The sequence below is a fragment of the Vulpes lagopus genome, chromosome 11, assembly GCF_018345385.1.
Source record: "Vulpes lagopus strain Blue_001 chromosome 11, ASM1834538v1, whole genome shotgun sequence".
Classification (NCBI taxonomy): domain Eukaryota; kingdom Metazoa; phylum Chordata; class Mammalia; order Carnivora; family Canidae; genus Vulpes; species Vulpes lagopus.
Genome location: NC_054834.1, coordinates 101541610 through 101565259, shown reverse-complemented (window position 1 = coordinate 101565259; position 23650 = coordinate 101541610). Strand labels below are relative to the sequence as shown.

The 23650-nt window shown below is 44.1% G+C and overlaps 1 protein-coding gene across 27 annotated transcripts in view; it reads left to right on the top strand.

The window, feature by feature from the left end:
- Positions 1-10136, top strand: part of LOC121501618 (titin-like) — a 281158-nt gene extending 271022 nt beyond the window's left edge. For all 27 annotated transcript variants that reach the window (XM_041773882.1, XM_041773881.1, XM_041773880.1 and 24 more), the window contains 6 exons: positions 68-5715; positions 6049-6205; positions 6917-7608; positions 7713-7866; positions 8380-8682; positions 8816-10136. In XM_041773882.1, the coding sequence (XP_041629816.1) occupies positions 68-5715; positions 6049-6205; positions 6917-7608; positions 7713-7866; positions 8380-8682; positions 8816-9114 (7253 nt within the window). In that variant the 3' untranslated portion in view covers positions 9115-10136. The remainder of the gene's footprint in view (positions 1-67; positions 5716-6048; positions 6206-6916; positions 7609-7712; positions 7867-8379; positions 8683-8815) is intronic.
- Positions 10137-23650: the final 13514 nt, after the last annotated feature.

The following is a 23650-nucleotide window of genomic DNA, read 5'->3' as shown; positions in this document are numbered from 1 at the left end:
GGGGGGGGAGTTGTTGCGCTTAAATAGTTCACTAAATTATATTCTTTCTTCTTTTATTCTGATACAGTTCCGGCTAAGATACACTTGCCTAAAACTCTCGAAGGCATGGGAGCAGTTCATGCTCTCCGAGGTGAGGTGGTCAGCATCAAGATCCCTTTCAGTGGCAAACCAGATCCTGTGATCACCTGGCAGAAAGGACAAGATCTTATTGACAACAATGGCCACTACCAAGTTATCGTCACAAGATCCTTCACATCACTTGTTTTCCCCAATGGAGTAGAGAGAAAAGATGCTGGCTTCTATGTGGTCTGTGCTAAGAACAGATTTGGAATTGATCAGAAGACCGTCGAACTGGATGTGGCGGATGTTCCTGACCCACCCAGAGGAGTCAAAGTTAGTGACGTCTCACGAGATTCTGTCAACTTGACGTGGACTGAGCCAGCTTCTGATGGTGGCAGCAAAATCACCAACTACATCATTGAAAAATGTGCAACTACTGCAGAGAGATGGCTTCGTGTAGGACAGGCCCGAGAAACACGTTACACTGTGATCAACTTATTTGGAAAAACAAGCTACCAGTTCCGTGTAATAGCTGAAAATAAATTTGGCCTGAGCAAGCCTTCGGAGCCTTCAGAACCAACCATAACCAAAGAAGACAAGACCAGAGCCATGAACTACGACGAAGAGGTAGATGAAACCAGGGAAGTTTCCATGACTAAAGCATCTCACTCCTCGACTAAGGAACTCTACGAGAAATATATGATTGCTGAGGATCTTGGGCGCGGTCAGTTTGGAATTGTCCACCGCTGCGTTGAAACATCCTCAAAGAAGACTTACATGGCCAAATTTGTTAAAGTCAAGGGGACTGATCAGGTTTTGGTAAAGAAAGAAATCTCCATTCTAAACATTGCTAGGCACAGAAACATCTTATACCTCCATGAATCATTTGAGAGCATGGAAGAGTTAGTCATGATCTTTGAGTTCATATCAGGACTCGACATATTTGAGCGCATTAACACAAGTGCTTTTGAACTTAACGAAAGAGAAATCGTCAGTTACGTTCGCCAGGTCTGCGAAGCACTTGAGTTCTTACATAGTCATAATATTGGACATTTTGACATTAGACCGGAAAATATCATTTACCAAACAAGAAGGAGCTCCATCATTAAAATCATAGAATTTGGTCAAGCTCGTCAGCTGAAGCCAGGGGACAACTTTAGGCTTCTGTTCACCGCCCCTGAGTACTATGCACCTGAAGTCCACCAGCATGACGTTGTCAGCACCGCCACAGACATGTGGTCCCTTGGAACACTAGTGTACGTGCTGTTAAGCGGTATGAATCCATTCCTGGCTGAAACTAACCAACAGATGATCGAGAACATCATGAACGCCGAATATACTTTTGATGAAGAAGCATTCAAAGAGATTAGCCTCGAAGCCATGGATTTTGTTGACCGGCTGTTAGTGAAAGAGAGAAAATCTCGCATGACAGCATCTGAGGCACTCCAGCATCCATGGCTGAAGCAGAAGATAGAAAGAGTCAGCACTAAAGTTATCAGAACATTAAAACACCGGCGTTACTACCACACTCTGATCAAGAAAGACCTCAATATGGTTGTGTCAGCGGCCCGAATCTCTTGTGGTGGTGCAATTCGATCTCAGAAGGGTGTCAGTGTTGCTAAAGTTAAGGTAGCATCCATCGAAATTGGCCCAGTTTCTGGGCAGATAATGCACGCGGTTGGCGAAGAAGGAGGATATGCCAAATATGTATGCAAAATTGAAAATTATGATCAGTCTACCCAAGTGACCTGGTACTTTGGAGTCAGACAGCTGGAGAACAGTGAGAAATATGAAATCACCTATCAAGATGGAGTAGCCACCATGTACCTCAAAGACATTACCAAATTCGATGATGGCACCTACAGATGCAAAGTGGTCAATGACTACGGGGAAGATAGTTCTTACGCAGAGCTGTTTGTTAAGGGCGTGAGAGAAACTTATGACTATTACTGCCGGAGAACCATGAAGAAAATCAAGCGCAGAACTGATACAATGAGACTCCTGGAAAGGCCACCAGAATTTACCTTGCCTCTCTATAACAAGACGGCTTACGTGGGTGAAAACGTCCGGTTTGGAGTAACTATAACTGTCCACCCGGAGCCCCGGGTAACATGGTACAAATCAGGTCAGAAAATCAAACCAGGCGACGACGATGCGAAGTACACATTCGAGTCTGACAAGGGTCTTTACCAGTTAACAATCAGCAACGTAACTATAGATGATGATGCCGAGTACACTGTCGTGGCCAGGAACAAATACGGCGAGGACAGCTGTAAAGCGAAACTGACCGTGACCCCACACCCACCGCCAACAGACACGACCCTAAGACCCATGTTCAAACGGCTGCTGGCGAACGCAGAATGCCAGGAAGGCCAAAGCGTCTGCTTTGAGATCAGAGTGTCTGGCATCCCCCCACCAACGTTAAAATGGGAGAAAGACGGCCAGCCACTGTCCCTCGGGCCGAACATCGAAATTATCCACGAGGGCCTGGATTATTACGCCCTGCACATCAGGGACACTCTGCCTGAAGACACGGGTTACTACAGGGTCACAGCCACGAACACAGCTGGATCCACCAGCTGCCAGGCTCACCTCCAGGTGGAACGCCTGCGGTACGTCAAACAAGAATTCAAGAGCCAGGAGGAGCGTGAGCGCCACGTGCAGAGGCAAATTGACAAGACGCTGAGAATGGCCGAAATCCTGTCTGGCACCGAGACGGTGTCCCTGACCCAGGTGGCCCAAGAGGCCCTGAGGGAAGCCGCCATCCTCTACAAGCCGGCTGTGAGCACCAAGACCGTGAAGGGGGAGTTCCGCCTGGAGACGGAAGAGAAGAAGGAAGAGAGGAGACTCCGGATGCCCTACGAGGTCCCGGAGCCCCGCAGGTACAAGCAGGGCAGCGTGGAAGAGGACCAGCGCATCAAGCAGTTCGTGCCTATGTCCGACATGAAGTGGTACAAAAAGATTCGCGACCAATTTGAAATGCCCGGGAAGATCGACAGGATCGTCCAGAAGAGGCCCAAGCGCATCCGCCTGTCGAGATGGGAGCAGTTCTACGTGATGCCCCTTCCCCGCATCACGGATCAGTACCGGCCCCGATGGCGTCTCCCCAAGCTGTCCCAGGACGACCTGGAGATGGTGAGGCCGGCCCGCCGCCGCACCCCGTCTCCCGACCACGACTATGACTACCACTTCTATTACAGGCCCAGGAGACGCTCCCTCGGCGACGTGTCGGATGAAGAATTGCTCCTCCCCATTGACGACTACCTGGCCATGAAGAGAACAGAGGAAGAGAGGCTGCGGCTGGAAGAGGAGCTCGAGCTGGGCTTCTCCGCGTCCCCACCAAGCCGGAGCCCCCCGCGCTTCGAGCTCTCGAGTCTGCGAGCTCCCGTCGGCGTGGAGGCGGCGAGGCGAGACTTCAGCTCCTCCACCTACCACGTCCCCACCCGGGCGGACACGAGCACGAGCTACGCGGCCCTGCGGGAGCGCCACATGCAGGCCTCGCACAGGCCGCCCGGGCAGCGGCAGAGGATGCTCGCCGACAGGGAGGACGAGGAGCTGCTGCGCCCGGTCGCCACCAGCCAGCGGCTCTCCGAGTACAAGAGCCAGCTGGACCACATGTCAAGGGAGGACAAGTCTAGAAGGAAATCGAGGCGACAGAGAGAGGTGATGGAAATAACCGAAATCGAGGAAGAGTACGAGATCTCCAAGCACGCTCAGCGAGAGGCCTCCGTGCACGCCCAGAGAGCATCCGAGTCCGAGTCCTCCTCCGTGTCCAGGCTCCTGAGGCGGCGGCGGTCCCTGTCGCCCACCTACATTGAGCTAATGAGGCCGGTGTCCGAGCTGATCCGGCCACGTCGGATCCCTCCAGAGGACGAATACGAAGAGGACACCGAAAGAAGGTCCCCTACTCCAGAGAGAACTCGCCCACGGTCCCCCAGTCCCGTGTCCAGCGAGAGGTCACTCTCGAGATTTGAGAGGTCTGCAAGATTTGATATCTTTTCCAGGTACGAGTCCATGAAAGCTGCTCTGAAAACTCAGAAGACGTCGGAAAGGATGTATGAAGTTTTGAGTCAGCAGCCTTTTACGCTGGACCATGCCCCCCGGGTCACGCTGCGAATGCGCTCCCACAGGGTGCCCGTTGGCCAAAATACACATTTTATCTTGAACGTCCAGTCCAAGCCAACTGCCGAGGTGAAGTGGTACCACAACGGCGTCGAACTCCAAGAAAGCAGTAAGATCCGTTACACCAACATGAGCGGGGTCCTGACCCTAGAGATTCTGGACTGTCAGGCTGAGGACAGCGGCACCTACCGCGCCGTGTGCACCAACTACAAAGGTGAGGCCTCGGACTACGCGACCTTGGACGTGACAGGCGGGGATTACACTACCTACGCCTCCCGGCGCAGAGACGAGCAGGTGCCCCCCTCGGTCTTCCCCGAGCTGACGAGAACAGAGGAATATGCTGTTTCGTCGTTTAAGAGAACAGCTGAGATGGAAGCTTCTTCCGCAGTCAGGGAGATGAAGTCGCAGGTGACAGAGACGAGGGAAAGCATCTCAGCCTACGAGCACCACGCATCTGCAGAAGTGAGAAGTGCTGCTGTGGAGCAAATGGCACTGGAGGAAAAGTCCACACGCAGGAAGATCAAGACGACGCTGGCAGCAAGGATTCTAACGAAGCCAAGGTCCATAACCGTGTACGAAGGCGAGTCCGCAAGGTTCTCCTGCGACACGGATGGCGAGCCGGTCCCCACTGTGACCTGGCTGCGAGGAGGACAAGCGGTGAGTACCTCCGCCCGCCACCAAGTGACCACGGCCAAGTACAAATCCACCTTTGAGATCTCTTCAGTCCAGGCCTCCGATGAGGGCAACTACAGCGTGGTGGTGGAAAACAGCGACGGGAGGCAAGAAGCGCAGTTTACTCTGACTATTCAAAAGGCCAGGGTAACCGAAAAGGCCGTGACATCACCACCGAGAGTCAAGTCCCCAGAGCCTCGAGTGAAATCTCCAGAAGCCGTGAAGTCTCCAAAACGGGTGAAATCCCCGGAACCAGCCACTTCTCACCCAAAAGCCGTATCCCCCCCGGAGACAAAACCCACACCAACAGAGAAAGTTCAGCAGCTACCAGTCTCCGTCCCACCCAAGATAACTCAGTCGCTGAAGGCGGAAGCTTCCAAAGACGTGGCAAAGTTGACCTGTGCGGTCGAGAGTAGCGTATTATGCGCAAAGGAGGTCGCCTGGTATAAAGATGGCAAGAAACTGAAGGAAAATGGGCATTTCCAGTTTCATTACTCAGCAGATGGTACCTATGAACTCAAAATCCATAACCTCACGGAATCTGACAGTGGAGAATACATTTGTGAGATAGCGAGTGAAGGTGGCACTTCTAAAACGAGCTTCCAGTTTATGGGACAAGCCTTTAAGAGTGTCCATGAGCAGGTGTCAAGGATATCCGAAACTAAGAAAGCGGCTCAGAAGACCGCTGAGTCAACGGAAACCAAGAAAATAGAACCAAAAGCTCCTGAACCAGTTTCCTCAAAACCAGTCATTGTCACTGGGCTGCAGGATACAACCGCTTCTTCAGACGGTGTCGCTAAATTTGCAGTTAAAGCTACCGGAGAACCCCGGCCGACCGTCACCTGGACCAAGGATGGAAAGGTAGCCTGTTCTTAAAGGTCTCTCAATTTTGTCACCTAAAAAGCTAACCTCTTCCCTCCTCCCCTCCATCTCCCCAGAAATGTTTAAACTCAACCTACTTTTAAAATTCTACATCAGGGCAGCCCAGGTGGCTCAGCAGTTTAGCGCCACCTACAGCCCAGGGCGTGATCCTGGAGACCCGGGATCGAGTCCCACATTGGGCTCCCTGCATGGAGCCTGCTTCTCCCTCTGCCTGGGTCTCTGCCTCTCTCTCTCTCTCTGTGTGTGTGTCTCTCATGAATAAATAAATAAAATCTTTAAAAAATAAAATTCTAAATCACTTGCATTCTATAGGCTGTTACACAAGGAAGTAAATATAAACTCTCTGAAGACAAAGGAGTTTTCCTCTTAGAAGTTCTGAAGACTGATACTTCCGACAGCGGGCTTTATACTTGCACAGTGACAAATTCAGCTGGATCTGTGTCCTCTAGCTGCAAATTAACTATAAAAGGTAGGTTGGCTTTTGTTCTTACCTGTATTTTTCAGAACATGATATTAAGGAAGCTTTTCTAAACGTTCTCCCTTACACACACTCACAGACACACAAGGTAAAACTCTTCCAAATTCCAAAATGCCATTTATACACAAATGTAGAAATACACACAGCTAAAGGAAGCGTAATATTAGCAGAAAAAGAATTTATCAAGTGCCCAATTATACACGGTGGTATATAAGATTCCAAAAAGGCAGCCCCTGCTCCCAGGAATATTTAGGAACGAGGTCAGGTTAACATACAAAATGGTAGTGCTTCCAGAAACCTTCACTCTTGCTAATTTTCCCAAGCAGTACAGTTAGTAAAAGAGCTATATTACTTTACCGATTAAAATTAGGTTGCTTTCATTCAGACTTCTAAAACGTAATTTTTTTTATTATTCAAAATTTCCTAAATCCACACAGATCCTAAATATTTTGACTATTCTTTTCAAGACTTTTTTTTTCCAAGTCCCAAGAATCATCTTTAATTTAAAGAATCATTATACTGATCTCAATAGTCATACATGACAACTTTCCAAGACTAGGACTGAGAAAGAATTAAATATTACCTGCACTGCATACAAAAGGCAACATTCCTTTCTTTGGGACTTACTTGCAGAATCTACAAAAGAGTAGAGGGTGGGGCCTCTTTCCGGTTAAGTTTGCCTTACAGAGGTTTCTTTTTTAGCTGTAAAAGACACTGAGGCACAGAAAATATCTACACAAAAGACCTCTGAAATTGTGTCACAAAAGAAGGCCATTGTCCAAGAGGAAATTTCCCAAAAAGCCCTAATTTCTGAAGAAATGAAAATCTCAGAGGTGAAATCTCAAGAAAAGTTAGCCCTCAAGGAGGAAGCTTCAAAGGTTCAGATTTCTGAAAAAGTCAAGAAATCAGAAGCAATCTCTCTGGAAAAATCTATCGTCCATGAGGAAATCACTAAAACATCACAGGCGTCGGAAGAAATCCGAACGCATGCCGAGATTAAAGCGTCTTCTACTCACATGAGCATAACCGATGGTCAGAAAGTGACCTTAAAAGCCAACATTGCTGGTGCCACTGATGTGAAATGGGTTCTGAATGGCGTGGAGCTCACTAACTCTGAGGAGTACAGATACGGTGTCTCGGGCAGCGATCAGACCCTAACCATCAAGCAGGCGGGTCACAAAGATGAAGGGATCCTCACCTGCGTAGGCAAAACCAGCCAAGGGATCATCAAATGTCAGTACGATCTGAGCCTGAGCAAAGAACTCTCCAATGCTCCAGCCTTCATCTCACAGCCCAGATCTCAAAATATTAACGAAGGGCAAAATGCTGTCTTTTCTTGTGAAATCAGTGGTGAGCCATCCCCAGAAATCGAATGGTTTAAAAACAACTCGCCGGTAAGTTTAATTACGAATATATCACCGAAGAAAATCGAAAATGCCACATCTATTCCTGAAGAGCTCAAAGAAACACTTCTTTCCCCCCTCCTCTTTCATTTTAGATTTCTGTTTCTTCAAATATCAGTGTAAGTCGCTCCAGAAACGTCTATTCTCTCGAAATCCGAAATGCATCAGTAAGCGACAGTGGGAAGTACACAGTGAAGGCCAAAAATTTCCGTGGCCAGTGTTCAGCTACTGCTTCCTTAACAGTCCTTCGTAAGTATATCTTCCCCATTTTCCCCACTTGTTTAAGGCCTTTACATTTTTTGGGTTTTTTTGGCATTTGTCTTCTGAGCACGGCCAACTCTGAGGAGCCTCCCATGTGATTTCATCTTTATGGCCAATGTTTCTTCGCAGCTAAACAGATATGTGGATAAAATAACTTTCAAAGCCAAGCCACCAAGTGCCCTGTTGCATTTATCTTCAGAATGCACAATATCTATGTGATTTTCTATATGACTAATCATTTTTCTCCTAGTCATTCTAGCACCTGCATGTCATGTAATGATAGAAATGTAAAGATTCGTTTCTTGGAGACATTGAGCTAGCTCTTGACAAATGTATGTATTTGCTTATGCTTTCACAGCAAATTGTTTGGGTTATGTTCATGTGCGTGTGTGTCTGTGTGTGTGTGTGCGTGTAAGTTTTCCATTTCTGCAAGTCAATGTCAGATGTCACCCATTAACCAGATGTCATTATTGTTCACTGTGTATCTGCTATGCTCCACAGCTCTAGTTGAAGAACCTCCCAGAGAGGTAGTATTGAGGACAAGTGGTGACACAAGCTTGCAAGGAAGCTTCTCGTCTCAGTCAGTCCAAATGTCTGCCTCTAAGCAGGAGGCCTCCTTCAGCAGTTTCAGCAGCAGCAGTGCTAGCAGCATGACTGAAATGAAATTTGCAAGCATGTCTGCCCAAAGCATGTCCTCCATGCAAGAGTCCTTTGTAGAAATGAGTTCCAGCAGTTTTATGGGAAAATCTAGTATGACACAACTGGAAAGCTCAACTAGTAGAATGCTTAAAGCAGGCATAAGAGGTGAGCAATAAAAATTACCAGTAGAGGTAGATTAAGTCTAGTAACACGGTATAGTCTTTAGTTCACATAATTTAGTAGAAAGCAAATCATGTTTTCAGTGATCCTAAAACATTTCTGTTGTTGTCCCATAAAGGAATTCCACCTAAAATTGAAGCTCTTCCCTCTGACATCAGCATCGATGAGGGCAAAGTTTTAACAGTAGCCTGTGCTTTTACGGGGGAGCCTACCCCGGAAATAACATGGTCCCGTGCTGGAAGAAAAATTCAAAACCAAGAACAACACGGGAGATTCCACATTGAAAACACAGATGACCTGACAACTCTGATCATCATGGACGTACAGAAACAAGATGGTGGACTTTATACCCTGAGTTTAGGGAATGAATTTGGGTCTGACTCTGCCACTGTGAACATAAACATTAGATCCATTTAAGAGGGCCTGTGCTCCTCATATCCATACTCATTCTTAACCTTTCACAAATGATTCACATGGACTAATCTTTCTGATCTGTAAATATTAAAAAAAAAAAAGTAGTTGTGTATCAATCTAAATGAGTCAAAGTTCAAAATTATGCATTTCAATCTTTCATAATTGTTGACCTAAGAATATTATACATTTTCTAGTGACATGTACATACTGTATATAGCCGGATTAACGGTTATAAAGTTTTGTACCATTTATTTTATGACATTTTACAATGTAACTTTTGAAACTGTTGGTAGGAGAAAATTTCTTATGGAATGAATACCCTGCTCAACACTTAACCAATCTTTGTGCCTCAACATAATGTTGATGTCTAAGTATGCCTCAATGGGTTGAGAAATTCCCCATTGAAGATGTCCTATCCACCTAAAAGATGATGCCATGCACATAACCGGACATGTGCACTGATAACCTATTGAATCAGAAATGTAAGGCATTGGTGATGTTTGCATTTACCCTCCTGTAAGCAACACTTTAACGTCTTACATTTTCTCTGATGATGTCACATTCAAAATTATCATGACTTAAATATTACCAGAGCAGAGTGTAACGGCCAACACTTTGTTCGCTCATTCTACACTGTCTCTGACCATAGAGAGTGCGGGAATAGCTTGGAAAAGTAACATCGCCTGGCCATCCCTTTATTTCACCAAGCTATTCAAGTATTCCTATGCCAGAGCAGTGTCAACTCTTGGAGGTTCTGGGGTGCAGCCAACGCCTTCGTGTGGTAGCTCTAAATTTAAACCTAAGAAACTGGGGCAACTAAGCAATGAGCCACAGCACAAAAATAAAGAACAACAAAATAAAGCTGTCGTTAAATTTAAAACAACTACACCATTACTAACTGCCCAAAACGTCAATTTGATATAGTTCCTTTCATGCAGGTATAAATTCAATTGTTAGTTACAATTGTTGGACCTCCTTGAGAAATAGTAACAACAAAATAAAGCAAGCTATCTGCACCTCAAAAACGTGTGGTTGGTTGTTTTTTTGTGACACTCTGGGGTTGGGGAATAGGACTTCACAAATCACGGAAATGATCACAGATAAGGTAAAGTTAATCGAGTTCAAAATGGCCCGTATCAATACATTCTTTAAAGCACATATTTGAATTGTGTTGACTATATTCAACAGTTTTTTTAAAGCACGGGTTTGACTCTCATGGATAAATTTATTCTCAAAAGTGAACAAAAATCCCCCAAAATCACAGCTTAAAATCTTCTAAACTCATCAAGAAAAATATTTTTTAGGGGGACTGATTCAACTAAATCCATCAAAAATCTTGAACATCTACAGTTCACGATTTTTTGTGTTAGACACCATTGGGAACAAGGCAAAGATGAACAAGATAAGATAGACCCTATCCCTAAAGGAACGTAGTGAAGAGAAAATGACAGCTTCAGGGGAATTCATCAGTTGAGCAACTGAAGCCACATTGCCTACTGCAGCTCCAAACTGAGACAGAATAAAGGTTCTAGAACTAAAATACATGTTTTAAGCGATACACTCCTACCGTGCTTTTTTAAACAATTATTCTATGCTTAATAAAATATCTAGTGACAGAAAAATCTGTATTTATCTACTCCATTGGATAATCCTAATCGTAATCCAATAAAATTGATTATTGGACTAACATATTACCTCTGAAATATAAATACAAGTATAATTACTTCCTAAACATAAGTATGAATGGCTAAAGCCAAGCACATGTACTATACTATCAACTTTTATTCTTCAAAACAAAAATTGTGAGACTTTATTAACTTACCCAGCAACTGTTCTGTCTCAAGTCAGATTCCCTAGACACAGAGCCCGAGACAAGGATTCTTGTATAAGTGGTTTTCTGTGGGGCTGGTATCGGGGAAACAGAGGGAGGCAGAACAGAGGAAGAAGGCTAACGTGGCACCTCACTGTGGACATCAGGCCCAGCCCACAGGGAACATCATCTGTGCCACAGTTGGCTCCACCTTGGAGCAAGGGGGCTGGCCTCTCATACCCCCATATCAGCCAGCCAGTGGCTACAGGCTGTGAGCTTGGGGGGCAGAGGGAGGATCATCGGGAAATAGCCTCCCAGACAAAGAAGGGTACCTGTTGGCCAGAGCAGTCTCTGCAGCCTCAGGCAGGTAAACAGCCACCACTCAAGAAACCTGGTCGGGGGGCACCTACCCTGTGTGACCTGGGCGGTACCAACAGCATCTACTACATCATGTCACCATTTGAATAAGCTTATCCTTACCTGAAAATGAGGGCCGAGCTTGCTGGGTGATTCCTGAGGACGATTCCCAGCCCCGACATGCTAATACTCTCACGGGTCTCATCCGTGGCTGAGACACAGTCCATGCTCACGAGAAGGCTAAAGCCCAAAGGGTTCAGCAGCTCCCAGCCAGCCTGGGCCTGGGAGGGAGAGGGGGGCCCGGGCAATAGCCAAGGGCAGCCACAGCTGGGGGCCAGGTCTGCCCTCTCTTCATGCCTTAGCAGAAGCCTGTGGCCCAGGCAGGTAGCCGGGGCAGCCACGGGATCTTATTACCAGCCTTCAATACCAGCCTTCAATATAATCAATCTGATTATATAGATGAACCACGTAGGGAGGGACGGAAATTGATACTTTCAATTCCAAACAACTGATAAAACAGCAAATTCAATTGGCAGTGTCTGTGGAGACCGATACAAGAGTAATGTTTTAGGATTGTGCTCCAAAGAGAGAAAGGAATTTGTTATTTGTTGACTCTGCCCCAAATCGAACTTGGAAAAATTCAAAGTCCAGTTTCCTTGTAATAGGCAAAAAGAGTGCTAGATAGAAGAATTTTTTAAAAATAAGATTAGCACGTCAATTCTTAGCCTAAGACTACAAAAAGTGAAGGCTTAGTGTTGAACTCTATGCCTTAGGATGTCTCTGGATCAGTATTTCCCAAATCCTTTTCCTGGGGGATGTTGGTAGATGTCGTGAAAAAAGTGTTCCCATGGCCGTATAAACCCGGGACTTGGGTCTGTGTACTCGGTGTTGCTGACTTCTCCGTCTTTGATGAGCTAGAAGGGTTGTGATTCCCCGAGAGGTGAGACGGTGCTCTCCAAATTGTATTGATTGATGATGGAAGGGCCAGTTTTCACGGGCTGAGCCCGGCTGGGCTATGGCAAGTGGAAACACGGAAGGTGTGAACAGAATTACACCTTCACAGGAGGAACTGAGTATCACCTAAGAAATGAAATTAAGTGCTAGGGTTAAAAATAAAAATAATAATCCAAAGTGCTTGCAAGCCCAGTGCTGGGGCCTCTGACCCGGTCAGAAATGCAGAACTATCAGGTTAGAGGAAGGGCCTGGTCAAAGCTTGGACCTGAAGTAGGGACGAGGGGCAGGGCTTTCCAGGCCAAGGAGGAGCCGAGCACCTGCAGAGGCCTGGGGTGAGGGGGAGCACACGGCTTTCAAAAAAGTAGAAAAAAAAAAAAACCAGTAAGGCTGATACAATAGCCTCTGGAGAGCTGGGGGGCAAGAGGCAGGGTAGGGTCGCACAAGGCCTCATAAGCCACATTACAGAGTTTGGGCTTTTTCCTAAGAGGTAAAGAGAAACTTGAAGGAGATTGAAGCAAAGTAGCCACTCAATCAAACTTTTTATCTTTACAAAGTCCTTAGCTACTCGCAGGTAGCTATGATGCTATTTGCCTTTCTGTATCAAAGAGCCCATCCTCCTCAGGGACCCTATTCACCTACCACCCAATTTCTAGGCTGCCGTGGCCCTGTAGCTGCACCTCCGGGGCTGAACTTTGTGGAAAGGCCCCTCTTAAGGGTGTCTGGGGGTCTCAGGAAGACAACGATAAAGTCAGGCTGGTAGATCCTGTGGGCACCCAAGAGGAAGGGTATCGAACTGCAATAAAAAAAAAGAAAGAAAGAAAGACTGCCCTACATGTTTCAAAGGGAACAGGCAGATAGATGCGAAGGCATCTGGGACATCCCCACAGCTGGCTCCCAAGCAGAGAGGCAGCGATGCCCCACCTTGGACACCCCTTCCGGGGCCTGGCGCTCGGGATGGCCATCCTGCCGGTGAGGCCGAGGACCTCTCTGAGGGCCCTCCCAAACCAGCAGCCTCCAGGACAAATGCTTCCCGCGAAGGACGGAGGAGGCACAAAAACTTCCTGAGTGACGGGGAAGCCTCTAAGGATGTAGAGAGAAGGCTGACAGCGTCTCCCAGCCGAGCCCTCGCTGCAGCTGCAACACATGAGTGAAATCAACTCTTTGTTGACAGCTGCCAGTTTGGTGTGAGAACAGTGGGCAGGTGAGGCACGCGGGTACCCCCCTCCCCCCACCTGCTGCCAGCCTCGCCCGCATCTACAGGGAGGCCGGCTGTCCTCCTCTACCCCTGCCCCTGCCTACGGCCACCTGAGGAAGGTGCACAGAAGGGGCACGACCAGGGCCATCAGGCCGAGACCAGATGGGAGGCCCTGTCTGATGAACGGGAGGACCACTACGGGGAAGGACATGGGGCCAACCCACCAGAAAGACACAAGGGGGAGAACTGAGACCTAGGGTCTGAGACTAACGTGCCCAAAGCCGCAGAGTAGCAGAGCTAGAACTGAAAGCCAGGTTCCCATTGACCCACGTGCTCTTACCACCCCCTCACAACACCAAAATTCAAACCTGCTGGCGGGTGAGAGGGCAGAAAGGAGGCCTGTTCTGCTCTACTTTCAGGGTCACTATGGTTCCAGGACAGGGTGGACAGCACGATGCCCTCAGGCCACTCCTCGTGAAAAGGTTCCTCGGTTCCAGTGTAGCCAATTCCTCTTCTGAGAAAGCTTAGAACCCTTCACTGGCATCTGCAATATAGCCTGGAAATAGGGTTCCCATCTGACCCCACAACACGTCATGTGAACAGACGGGTTAGAGAGCAGAAAGTTCTCTGTAAACCATGCTATGGGCTCTAAAGGAGTCACAGAAAGGAACCTTTCCAACCTTCAAGGTTCTCAGTGGGTGCTTTCAAGGAGGGAAGCCAACAGAGAGCTCCAGAGTATTTAAGGTAGAGGACCCCAGCTATGGTGAGAGAGGCTTTCGAGAGCTGGGCGCCGGACAGGCATTATTCCAGAACACTTGGAGGATTTGATTTTCTTCATTTCCATTGGAGACTGAGATGAGCACATTTGTTACTTAAAGGGAAATTTCTCCTTCCAAGAAGAACTATCAAAGTAAAGATGTGTATGAGGACGTATCCTTGCAAGGACAACTTCTTTTCCTGGATACATAAGATAGCTGCGTGCGGGGATTGAAAGAGCACAGCCTTCAGCCCAGGGACCACTAAGTGCCTCTTTCCACTTCTTGGGGAGACTGGGGCTCGGTGGTGATAGTGATCGCGGGTGTCGTTTCCTTCCCACATGCTCCAGATCAGAAAAACCATCCCTAGCTTATAACCTGCTGACGCGAGCACACAGTACTAGATTCATTTTCCAACCCTGTATGAAAATATCACGACTTACTTAGGACAGCAAACCAGAGAAAGCAGCGGAGGGCGGGATGCATCAAGAGCTACACTTACCCTAAGACCACCTCCAACAGTGCGTCTCAAGCTTTAAAGTACATTAGAATAACCTGGGGATCAGCTGATCTGAGGTGGGGGCCTGACATTCGACAATTCCAATGTGCGTCCATGTAAAGCTGATGCTGCTAATCTTCAGGCCATGCTACTAGGGTCCTGGAAAACTGGCCTTTCTGGCTGTTAGATGATGGCCCCAAATTTTAACATTATCTACTATACCTCTTAAATGTAACAATCATTAGAGAGCTTCCGCTTAGCTCAGTGGTTTTCAGCCTTGGCTACTCATTGGAATTGCAGGGGAGCTTTAAAAAACACCACTAACTGGGCCCCATGCCTAGGGATCCTGCTGTTATTGGTCTGGGCCAACCATCGGCAAGTTTAAATGCTCCTGGGAGTTTCTAATGTACAGTTGAGGTGGAAAACCCCTGATCACCAAATTAGGTGATCCATTAAATGTTCTCACTTAAAGGTTAACTATTAAATCTCCTACTACTATCTTTTCTCACATCACAGCACTTAAATTTAGCCAATCCGGTTTTTACATTTAACGGTGCAGCAAACCAGCTGTCATATTCTTTTAAAAGCAAAGAGTTACCCTTCCTAAAACTTTCAGTACATGCTGTCCTTAAATTTTTCTTAGTGACGTAGCAAATTTATTAAAGCTTCCCCCACACTGTTGACATGGCTCAGTTTTATTGATTTACAAAATTTGCTACAATACTTTAAACAAGCAGAGTTTTCATATCAAAAATATAGAGTACACCTTTTGGCATTTGGAAGAGAAAAAAGAATACTCACAAAGTAAGTATACATATACTTTAAAATGAAGTTTATCTTTCTCCTGGGAACAAAAATCCTATTCTAAGAATGTTTCAAGACTAAAGTGCTTAGTTCTATCAATCTAAAGCCAAATTTGATATAAGGTTATTAAGTTTTATTTAGAGACTAGTTTTTCTATCAATTTCAGTATTTCCAAGTCATTTAACTTAGAGTTTCAAACTGTTCATTAAAGACCCACAAACTCTCGTTGCAAGAACCATGATGTGTATTAGTTATGACTAACCCAAAATAAAAACATTTCAAAGGCAAAAAAAATCATGTGCTTATGTTTTTAATAATATTTATACACATAAAAAGCTATTTTAAAACAACCATGATATTTTGCAATGCTTGCTTATCTATGTTGAGGTAAAATAAGAATTGTACAAATGTGAATAATAAATACTATTTATTATCTAGTTAACTAAAAAAGGTGAAAATTTAGGACAGCCGATTATGGTTAAGATGTCAATTTATTGAACCTATTGAAAATAAAGCAGTGAGTTTTAAGTGCACTCAAGAATTACAAAGTAAAGAGGAATGCTAACAAAATTGTCAGTAGACAATGAATATTGACTGAACAAATTTTAAGTTGAATACACATGTAAACTATCCTAAATTTAAGTGCCCTTTGAATTCACCACCCTTCCCAAGTGATTCTTTTGTTTTTCAAAACAGTCCACCAAAAAACGTGGATACTGAGGAGGCTCTTTTGGGAGGACTCTATATCATTAATCGAACATGGAGAAAAGTTACAAATATCGAATCATTACATTAAACACTTGAAACTAATATAATGTTATATGTCAATTATATCTCAATTTTCGAAAAACTTCTATTTTGTTTGAGCCATTAAAAAATGGAGAAACAGATAAGGTGAACAAAAGAATATTTAAAAAGGAAAAGCAGAATGGGAAAATTCCTATGACTTTCTCTTTGGCTAGATAATATTGGAAAGCTCTTAGAAACTTACTTTTTACATTCAACCATGATTTTTATAACATAACATACAACCATGATTTCTTCAGAGCTGGCAAAAAGGAAAAGTTGAGATAACAGAATTTTGAAAACCAAAGGATGGGGAGAAATCACATAATGAGTCTTTTATTTTCTCTAGAGCAGGGTAGTAATTAATCTCAACTATCAAAAACCTCATCTAAAACTATATCCACTCCCTTAGTCACTTCACATTCTCCCAAAAGAAAGAAAAAAACCTCTACGGGAGTTGAATTGGAAAGTGACAAAAATTATAGTAAAGGAAGCTACGTGCCCTCGAAATATACTGTTATGAGGCCAAAAAATGTCACTGGTGCATTTTGCTAGGCTTCATGACCCAAGCCACATTCAAGGACACTGGCCAATGTGGCCCGATTCACAAAAGCAAGAAAGAAGTTTCAATCTACAAATGCCCCCTCTCCCCGCCCACCATCAAAAACCAGAGCCCTTATTCTAAAAACACAGCAAGGAGAAGGGACAACCTAAGGAGGGCTGCTACTTACATAAAACTGCAGACGAACTAAAACCCTTTCCTCAAGTGATGACTGAGGGCAATTAAAACACAAAAGGTGACTTATATAAAGCACTAGTAGACTACTGAATTTCATTTGCTAACCTCAGACTTTCTAAAGCTTTTTAAAAGCATGGCACGGTTTTGGGGTCTTTTTCCTGACTGAGCACCCCGTCAAGGTTGCAAAGGTCTTCGAATTCGCAAAAGCACCACCAGTAAGTGAATTGTGTGTGTTACTTATGCACATATACACAGTTGGCCTGAATAGGTGCTGGACTGGTTTTGTTTCCATTTAAAATACATACATATGGTTAAGTTCATCCTGGTGTGACAGTGTAAACCGAAAACAAGGAATCGATTACGAGTTGTTAGACTTTGTTGATTGCGAGCGCTTAAAAAAATGGAATCTAGCAAAGTTCTGCAAAGTCAACCATAATCACTGCCCTATATTCTGGATAACTTGCCACCATTCCCCACACCCTCCCACCAAGCCCACAGCACCCATCATTAATCAAGGAGGTGGGTTACTCTCTGTTGATCGCAGCCCCCAACTCAGAACCCCTGGAAGCTACAGCTAACTGATCTGAGTTGGCACAGAAGGTAGGGTGGGGTGGGGGGAGACAGTATGTCATCCGTGGTCACAATGCTAAACCACAGGGATTTATTGCCGCACACTTCTCTCTGGCCAACCACTGCAAAACCAGAAAACAAACCAACAAAAAATAATAAGCCAAATACCAGTTATACATATAACTTGTATGGTAAGGCCTCACCCAAAATGAGGCATCATACAAGGGACTCTAGACAGTCTTTTGGGCGTGCCACCTCCGAAGGCCTGCTGAAGTACCTGGGGAGCCTAGCAACTCCTAGCAGTCACCAATACCACAGAAAGGGACACGGTAGAGAAATTTCCTATTTAACTCAAGTACAGTCTGATTCAGGTGATAAGATTTAAAAGTTATTTATTGTATGCTCATTTGCCATATAAATTTGTCAAATAAAATTGGTTTTAATCACGCGGACACATATACATTCCAAAACAGAAATCTGGATACTTAACACTGTCTCTGGGCCACACTTTGGATTACTGACAAACGAATAAAAAACACAATTCTGTCTTGACTGAGTCGTGGTGATTTCTCCAGCAAACTTGTTTTATCCTTTGTAGCTAAACTTGTAAAATCAATTGTGAAACTAAACGTAAAGTTTATCTCAAAATAAAAAACAATTCAAGGTGTCATTGTTCACAACCAAGAAACCACACCTCCAGACAGAGATGAACACAACTAAAGAAAAGCACTAGAGGGACTCCCAGGTGGCTCAGCGGTTGAGCACCTGCCTTCAGCTCTGGGCGTGATCCTAGAGTCCAGGGATCAAGTCCCACGTCGGGCTCCCTGCATGGAGCCTGCTTCTCCCTCTGCCTGTGTCTCTGCCTCTCTCTCTGTGTCTCTCATGAATAAATAAAATCTTTTTAAAAATAAAGAAAAGCACTAGGAATTCTAGGATTATCTTTCCAAAGAAAATGGCCTCATTCTAGCTGCCTAGAAAAAAAGCAGTCAATTCATAGTCCCTTGCATAGGGGGATTAAAGAGAAAATAAAAGAGCTGAAATGCCAGTTGGTCAACGGCAGAGGCTAGAATTATTCTCCTGTCACACACGCAAAAAAATATTTGTGAAGATATATAGTTACCTCCTTCTATATTAGCCGCTGTAGCATATAGATGTGCCACCTTGCTGCTGAACAGCTAATCCGAACCACCACATATACACCTACACAAAATATAAGGTAATGCGTAGGGCAACGGTCCATAAGGGAACACACCCAAAAAAGAGTGGTGATCTCAGGGGGAAGAGGGATGTCGAGGCGAAATTTCACTTTATTCATATTGTCTAAATGATAATTTAATAAAGAGAAAATATTCAGGTGCCACTTTAAAAAAAATAAGAGAACGGATGGGAAATCACCCAGCTTTCTCAGAAACTGAAGTCCTGAGTCCTGGGACAAAGTTCGCTGGCACTGGGCGGAGCTGACAAGTTTCCCTGGAAAGCCTCCTTTTCATTGCACAGAACTTGTTAGTCTTTATGCCCAAATTGCTGATCTCATCCAAAATGACCACCTCTGCCTGCTAATGCCAAAGAGGCCGGGAAAGAAAAGAGTGTGTGGGTACAGCTCATGGTGGCTAGGACCCCCTTTGTGACACTATTCTCTTTCCTCTGTTCCTAACTGTGCCCCTGCTACCAGACCGGGTAATATACTTTATATTGAGAATTCAGTGGGTAAAACCATCTTTGTGAACATCAATAGCATCCTCTTCTCACGCTGACGGAATAAAACTAAGGAGGAATTCATTAGTCATATGTTTTATTCATCGTTGACATTCTGAATACATGACCCATATAAAACTAATCCTTTGATGATGTCAGAGGAATTGCTAAATTTGTTAGTATCTTTGTAATTAATTCATCTGTTTTATTCATCACAATTAATAAAAATCTAATCCATCCTGCTATAAATCCTGGCTTTTGTGGGTTATTCCGAAACTAAAACTAGTCCAGAAGCATATGAACTAAAAACACTAAATAAACAGATAACGTGAACACTTAGAATTTCAGGGTATCGTCACAAAATATTCATCATGCTGATCAGTCATGGACGAGTTAATCCCGGCTCTGATGTTTTTGTATGCCTGTACTTTAATATCTTTGTTACAAGGGTATAACGAGGTAAAGGAACCGGCCCATAGTGAGCATTACAAATGTTTTATTATCAAAGAGACCAACAAAGACTTTTGGGGAGAAAGCATGTTATGGGACAGAAAGGAAGAATTCTATCCTATGAAAATATACTAGATTAGTTACTGCATTTGGAGAAAAGGCAGCATAAGGGCTCTAAAGCTACAGACATCAAAGCTTCAGAGATGAAATATCAAAGCAAATAATAAAGGGGCATAATAATATTCACATCTAGGGAAGGAAGAAATGCCAGCAGCAAGCTAATATTGCCGGCATTGCTGCAACCCGGCCATGTCTCCCTGTTTCACTGTACTACCAAAGCTAACCTGATAATCTGCAAAGAAGTTTATTCACACTAAGAAACTGGCCATTTCTTTTATAGAAAAATTCCTCATCTCTAGTGGTATTAATATTTACAGCCATTTGTCACAACCATGGGACTCTAGTGAGAGAGAATTCAAATCTCCTTATAAACAAAAATCCTTCTCCAAAGTATGCAGCCCGCTATGCATACAGACAAGTGTGAGCGTCTAATCCCACTTCACCTCTAAGAATTAGAATTCAGTGTTATCATTTACTCAATCTAGATACAAAGGAGATTGAGCAAATATAGACATTTTCATGTATAAATCCACATTTTCTGAAAACTATACAACCACTCACAAGGTCATAGATCCAGGGACCGGAGTCCATCATTTCTCTATTTCTATACTGTATATATTCAGAGTATTACATCTACTGGCTGTAGGTAAGGCATAATAGACAATCATCTCCATAAGCTTATTTTCTATACATCATATTTAGATGACCAAAATGTAATACCAATAAAGCTTAAAAACATACCACAATTGTTATTATATGCTTTTAAAAATTTACACAGTAATTACTACTGATTGGATTTTTAAGGCTTTAATATGTCTTAGAAAGATAACCTTTAATACCTGAACATTTCATGTGGAGTCTAGTTGAATGCAGGGTCAATATCATCAAACATTAGATTTTCCCATATATCAATAATTCTTCCTATGATGAAAACCTCTTAATCCAAGTCCAAGTGGATTACTGAATTAAGCATGATAGTCGTAAAAGTAATAATGACAACAATATTAACAACAGCTAATGCTGACTTATCACATACCGTGTGCCAGGTAGGCACTGTTCTAAATGCATTGACTCTTCTAATCCTCACAGCACCCTATGAGGTAGGTGGTACAGTAAAATCGGTCATAGTAACTAAAAATCATTAGAGAGTGTAAACAATGAATTACAAAATAATACTCAAGGAATTTTATTTTTGACATGCTATTTGAATTCAAACCTAGGCTTCCAGTTAAATATGGTAGACTGACCACTTGTATTTATTTTCTCTACCTCCAAACCCCACCAAAGACATGAAAGGAATATAAATGGTATTAATCCATAAAGACAAAGAAAACAGACTACACAGCCATGAGATTTTAACAAAGTTTGCAAAAATAAAAACCAGGAGAAGGTGTAATGACTAACCTAGAAGAGTGGAGGAAGTTAAAGCCTTACTACCCAGAAGAGAGAAGCCAATAAATACATCCTACCAAGCACCTAACAAGTTCAGGACTTGAAAGTACCAGGTATTACAGAAAAAGGGGGTGAAGTATGGACTGAATATAGGACTAGAAGAATGTATAAAAAGCAACAGGACCCCCAGGTCCTGTCTCCAGGCAGCCAACCGACCCACCCCCAACCTCCATCCACAAGAGAAACTGAACCTGAGTGTCACCAACCACAGAAGAAGACTGGGGTGGGGTTGGACAGTGCATAGGGAGGCTGAAAGTAAGATATTAAGTAAAAGTCACCACATAAACTGTAGGGTCCTCAGCCCTCTTTTTCTCCCCTAGTACCAACTGACCCAAGAGTCCAGGGAAACTCGTTCCAAAGAAAAGATCTCCACTGAAATGCAACAGGATATTATACAAAAGGAATGGAGAGAAAAAAAAAATCTGAGAAATTAAAATACAGGGGCGCCCGGGTGGCTTAGTCGGTTAAGCATCTGACTCTTGATTTTGGCCCAGGTCATAGTCTCAGGGTTGTGAGATCAAGCCCCATGTCAGGCTTGCATTCACCAGGGAGTCTGCTTGAGATTCTCTTTCTCTCTCCCTCTCCCGCTGGCCCTCCCCCTCCCCCACTCTCTCTCTCATTCTCTCTAAAATAAATTAGCTAAAAAAACTTCAAGGGAGCTGGAAGATATCACATAATACAACTCAATGACCAATCGAAGAGGAAAGATTCTTTAAAATTAGAGTATCAATCTGGAGCTCCCACATTCAAATAACAGAAATTCTAGAAAAAATAAGATGGAGAAAATGGAGGAGAGAAAATTGTCAGAAAGATAACACAAAAATATTCCCAGAACTGAAGTAGACAAGTCTACAAATTGAAAGACTCCACCAAGTCAACTACACACCAACATGAATAAATAAAGACCCGCAAAACATCATGAAATGTCAGGGGTAAGGAGGAACTGCTAAAAGCTTCCAGAGTGTAAAAGCAGGTCTATGTAAAAAATTGTATCAGAATTCTCACAAAAATAATGAATGTAAAAAGACAATGCAGCACTGCCTTTAAATTTCTCAAAGGGGATCCCCGGGTGGCTCAGCGGTTTAGCACCTGCCTTCGGCCCAGGTTGTAACCCTGGAGTCCCGGGATCGAGTCCCATGTCAGGCTCCCTGCATGGAGCCTGCTTCTCCCTCTGCCTGTGTCTCTGCCTCTCTCTCTCTGTGTCTCTCATGAATAAATAAATAAAATCTTTACAAAAAAAGTCTTTGGATAATCTTTGTGATAGGTACATAAAAAACTAAGCACATTTTAAAATCCAGCAGTTATGAATTCTGGGGGAAATAAGGTACTAGTAGAGAAGAAATAATGATAGATCACCATGGGGTTCATTACTGACCAACATTTATAGTAGTCCCCCCTCCCTTTATCCACAGGAGACCTGTTCCAAGACCCCCAGTGGATGCCTGAAACTGCAGATAGCTCTGAACTCGATATATACTGTTTTTCCCTATGCATATATACATATGATAAAGCTCAACTTATAAATTAGGCACAGTAACAGATTAACAACTAATAAATAATAAAATAGAACAATCATAACAATATACTGCAATATAAGTTACGTGACCGTAGTCCCACTAATATCTTATTGTACTGTACTCACCCTTCTTGTGATGACAGGAGATGATCAAGTGCCTACATGATGAGGTGAAAGGGAGGTGACTGATGCAGGCATTGTGATGAAAGGTGAGGCTACTACTGACCTGATGACATAAGGATAATCACGTGCTTCCAGACCACGACTCACTGTGGGTAACTGAAGCCAGAGAAAGCAAAGCCACCGGAGTAAAACAGCAGAGAACGGGCAACTACTGTATAGCTATGGATTTTCACCTACACTAGGAGATTGGAAGAGATGGGGAAGAAATATGGGGGAGGCAGGGATATAAGAAAAGTAAACTGCCTGCCTGCCCTGAGAGAAACTCAAGAACGCATTTCTGAAATGGATCAATCAAGAAGAAGGAACACAATTCATTTTTAAATGGGAACCACTAAGCGTTGAGAGTACTACCTCTGGGGCGCTATGCTGGGGAGAGGGGGTACACTTTCTTTTCATAATAAACTATGTGCATGATTACTGTAATAAAAAGAGCTAAAAAAATTTTTTTTAATGTTTTTCACTGACAAATTTAATATGAATTCAAAGAAAGGAGAACTGGGAAACTGGAAAGACATGAAGAGGAAACCCGATCTACCAGCTACAACCTCTCTACCCGACCTGGGCTACTGCAGGAGAGACCTCCTAGAAGGAGCCCCAGCAGCCTAGCCAGGCTTTCTTTCAGGCCAGGACACTCCCTCTATTCTAAGTGACAAC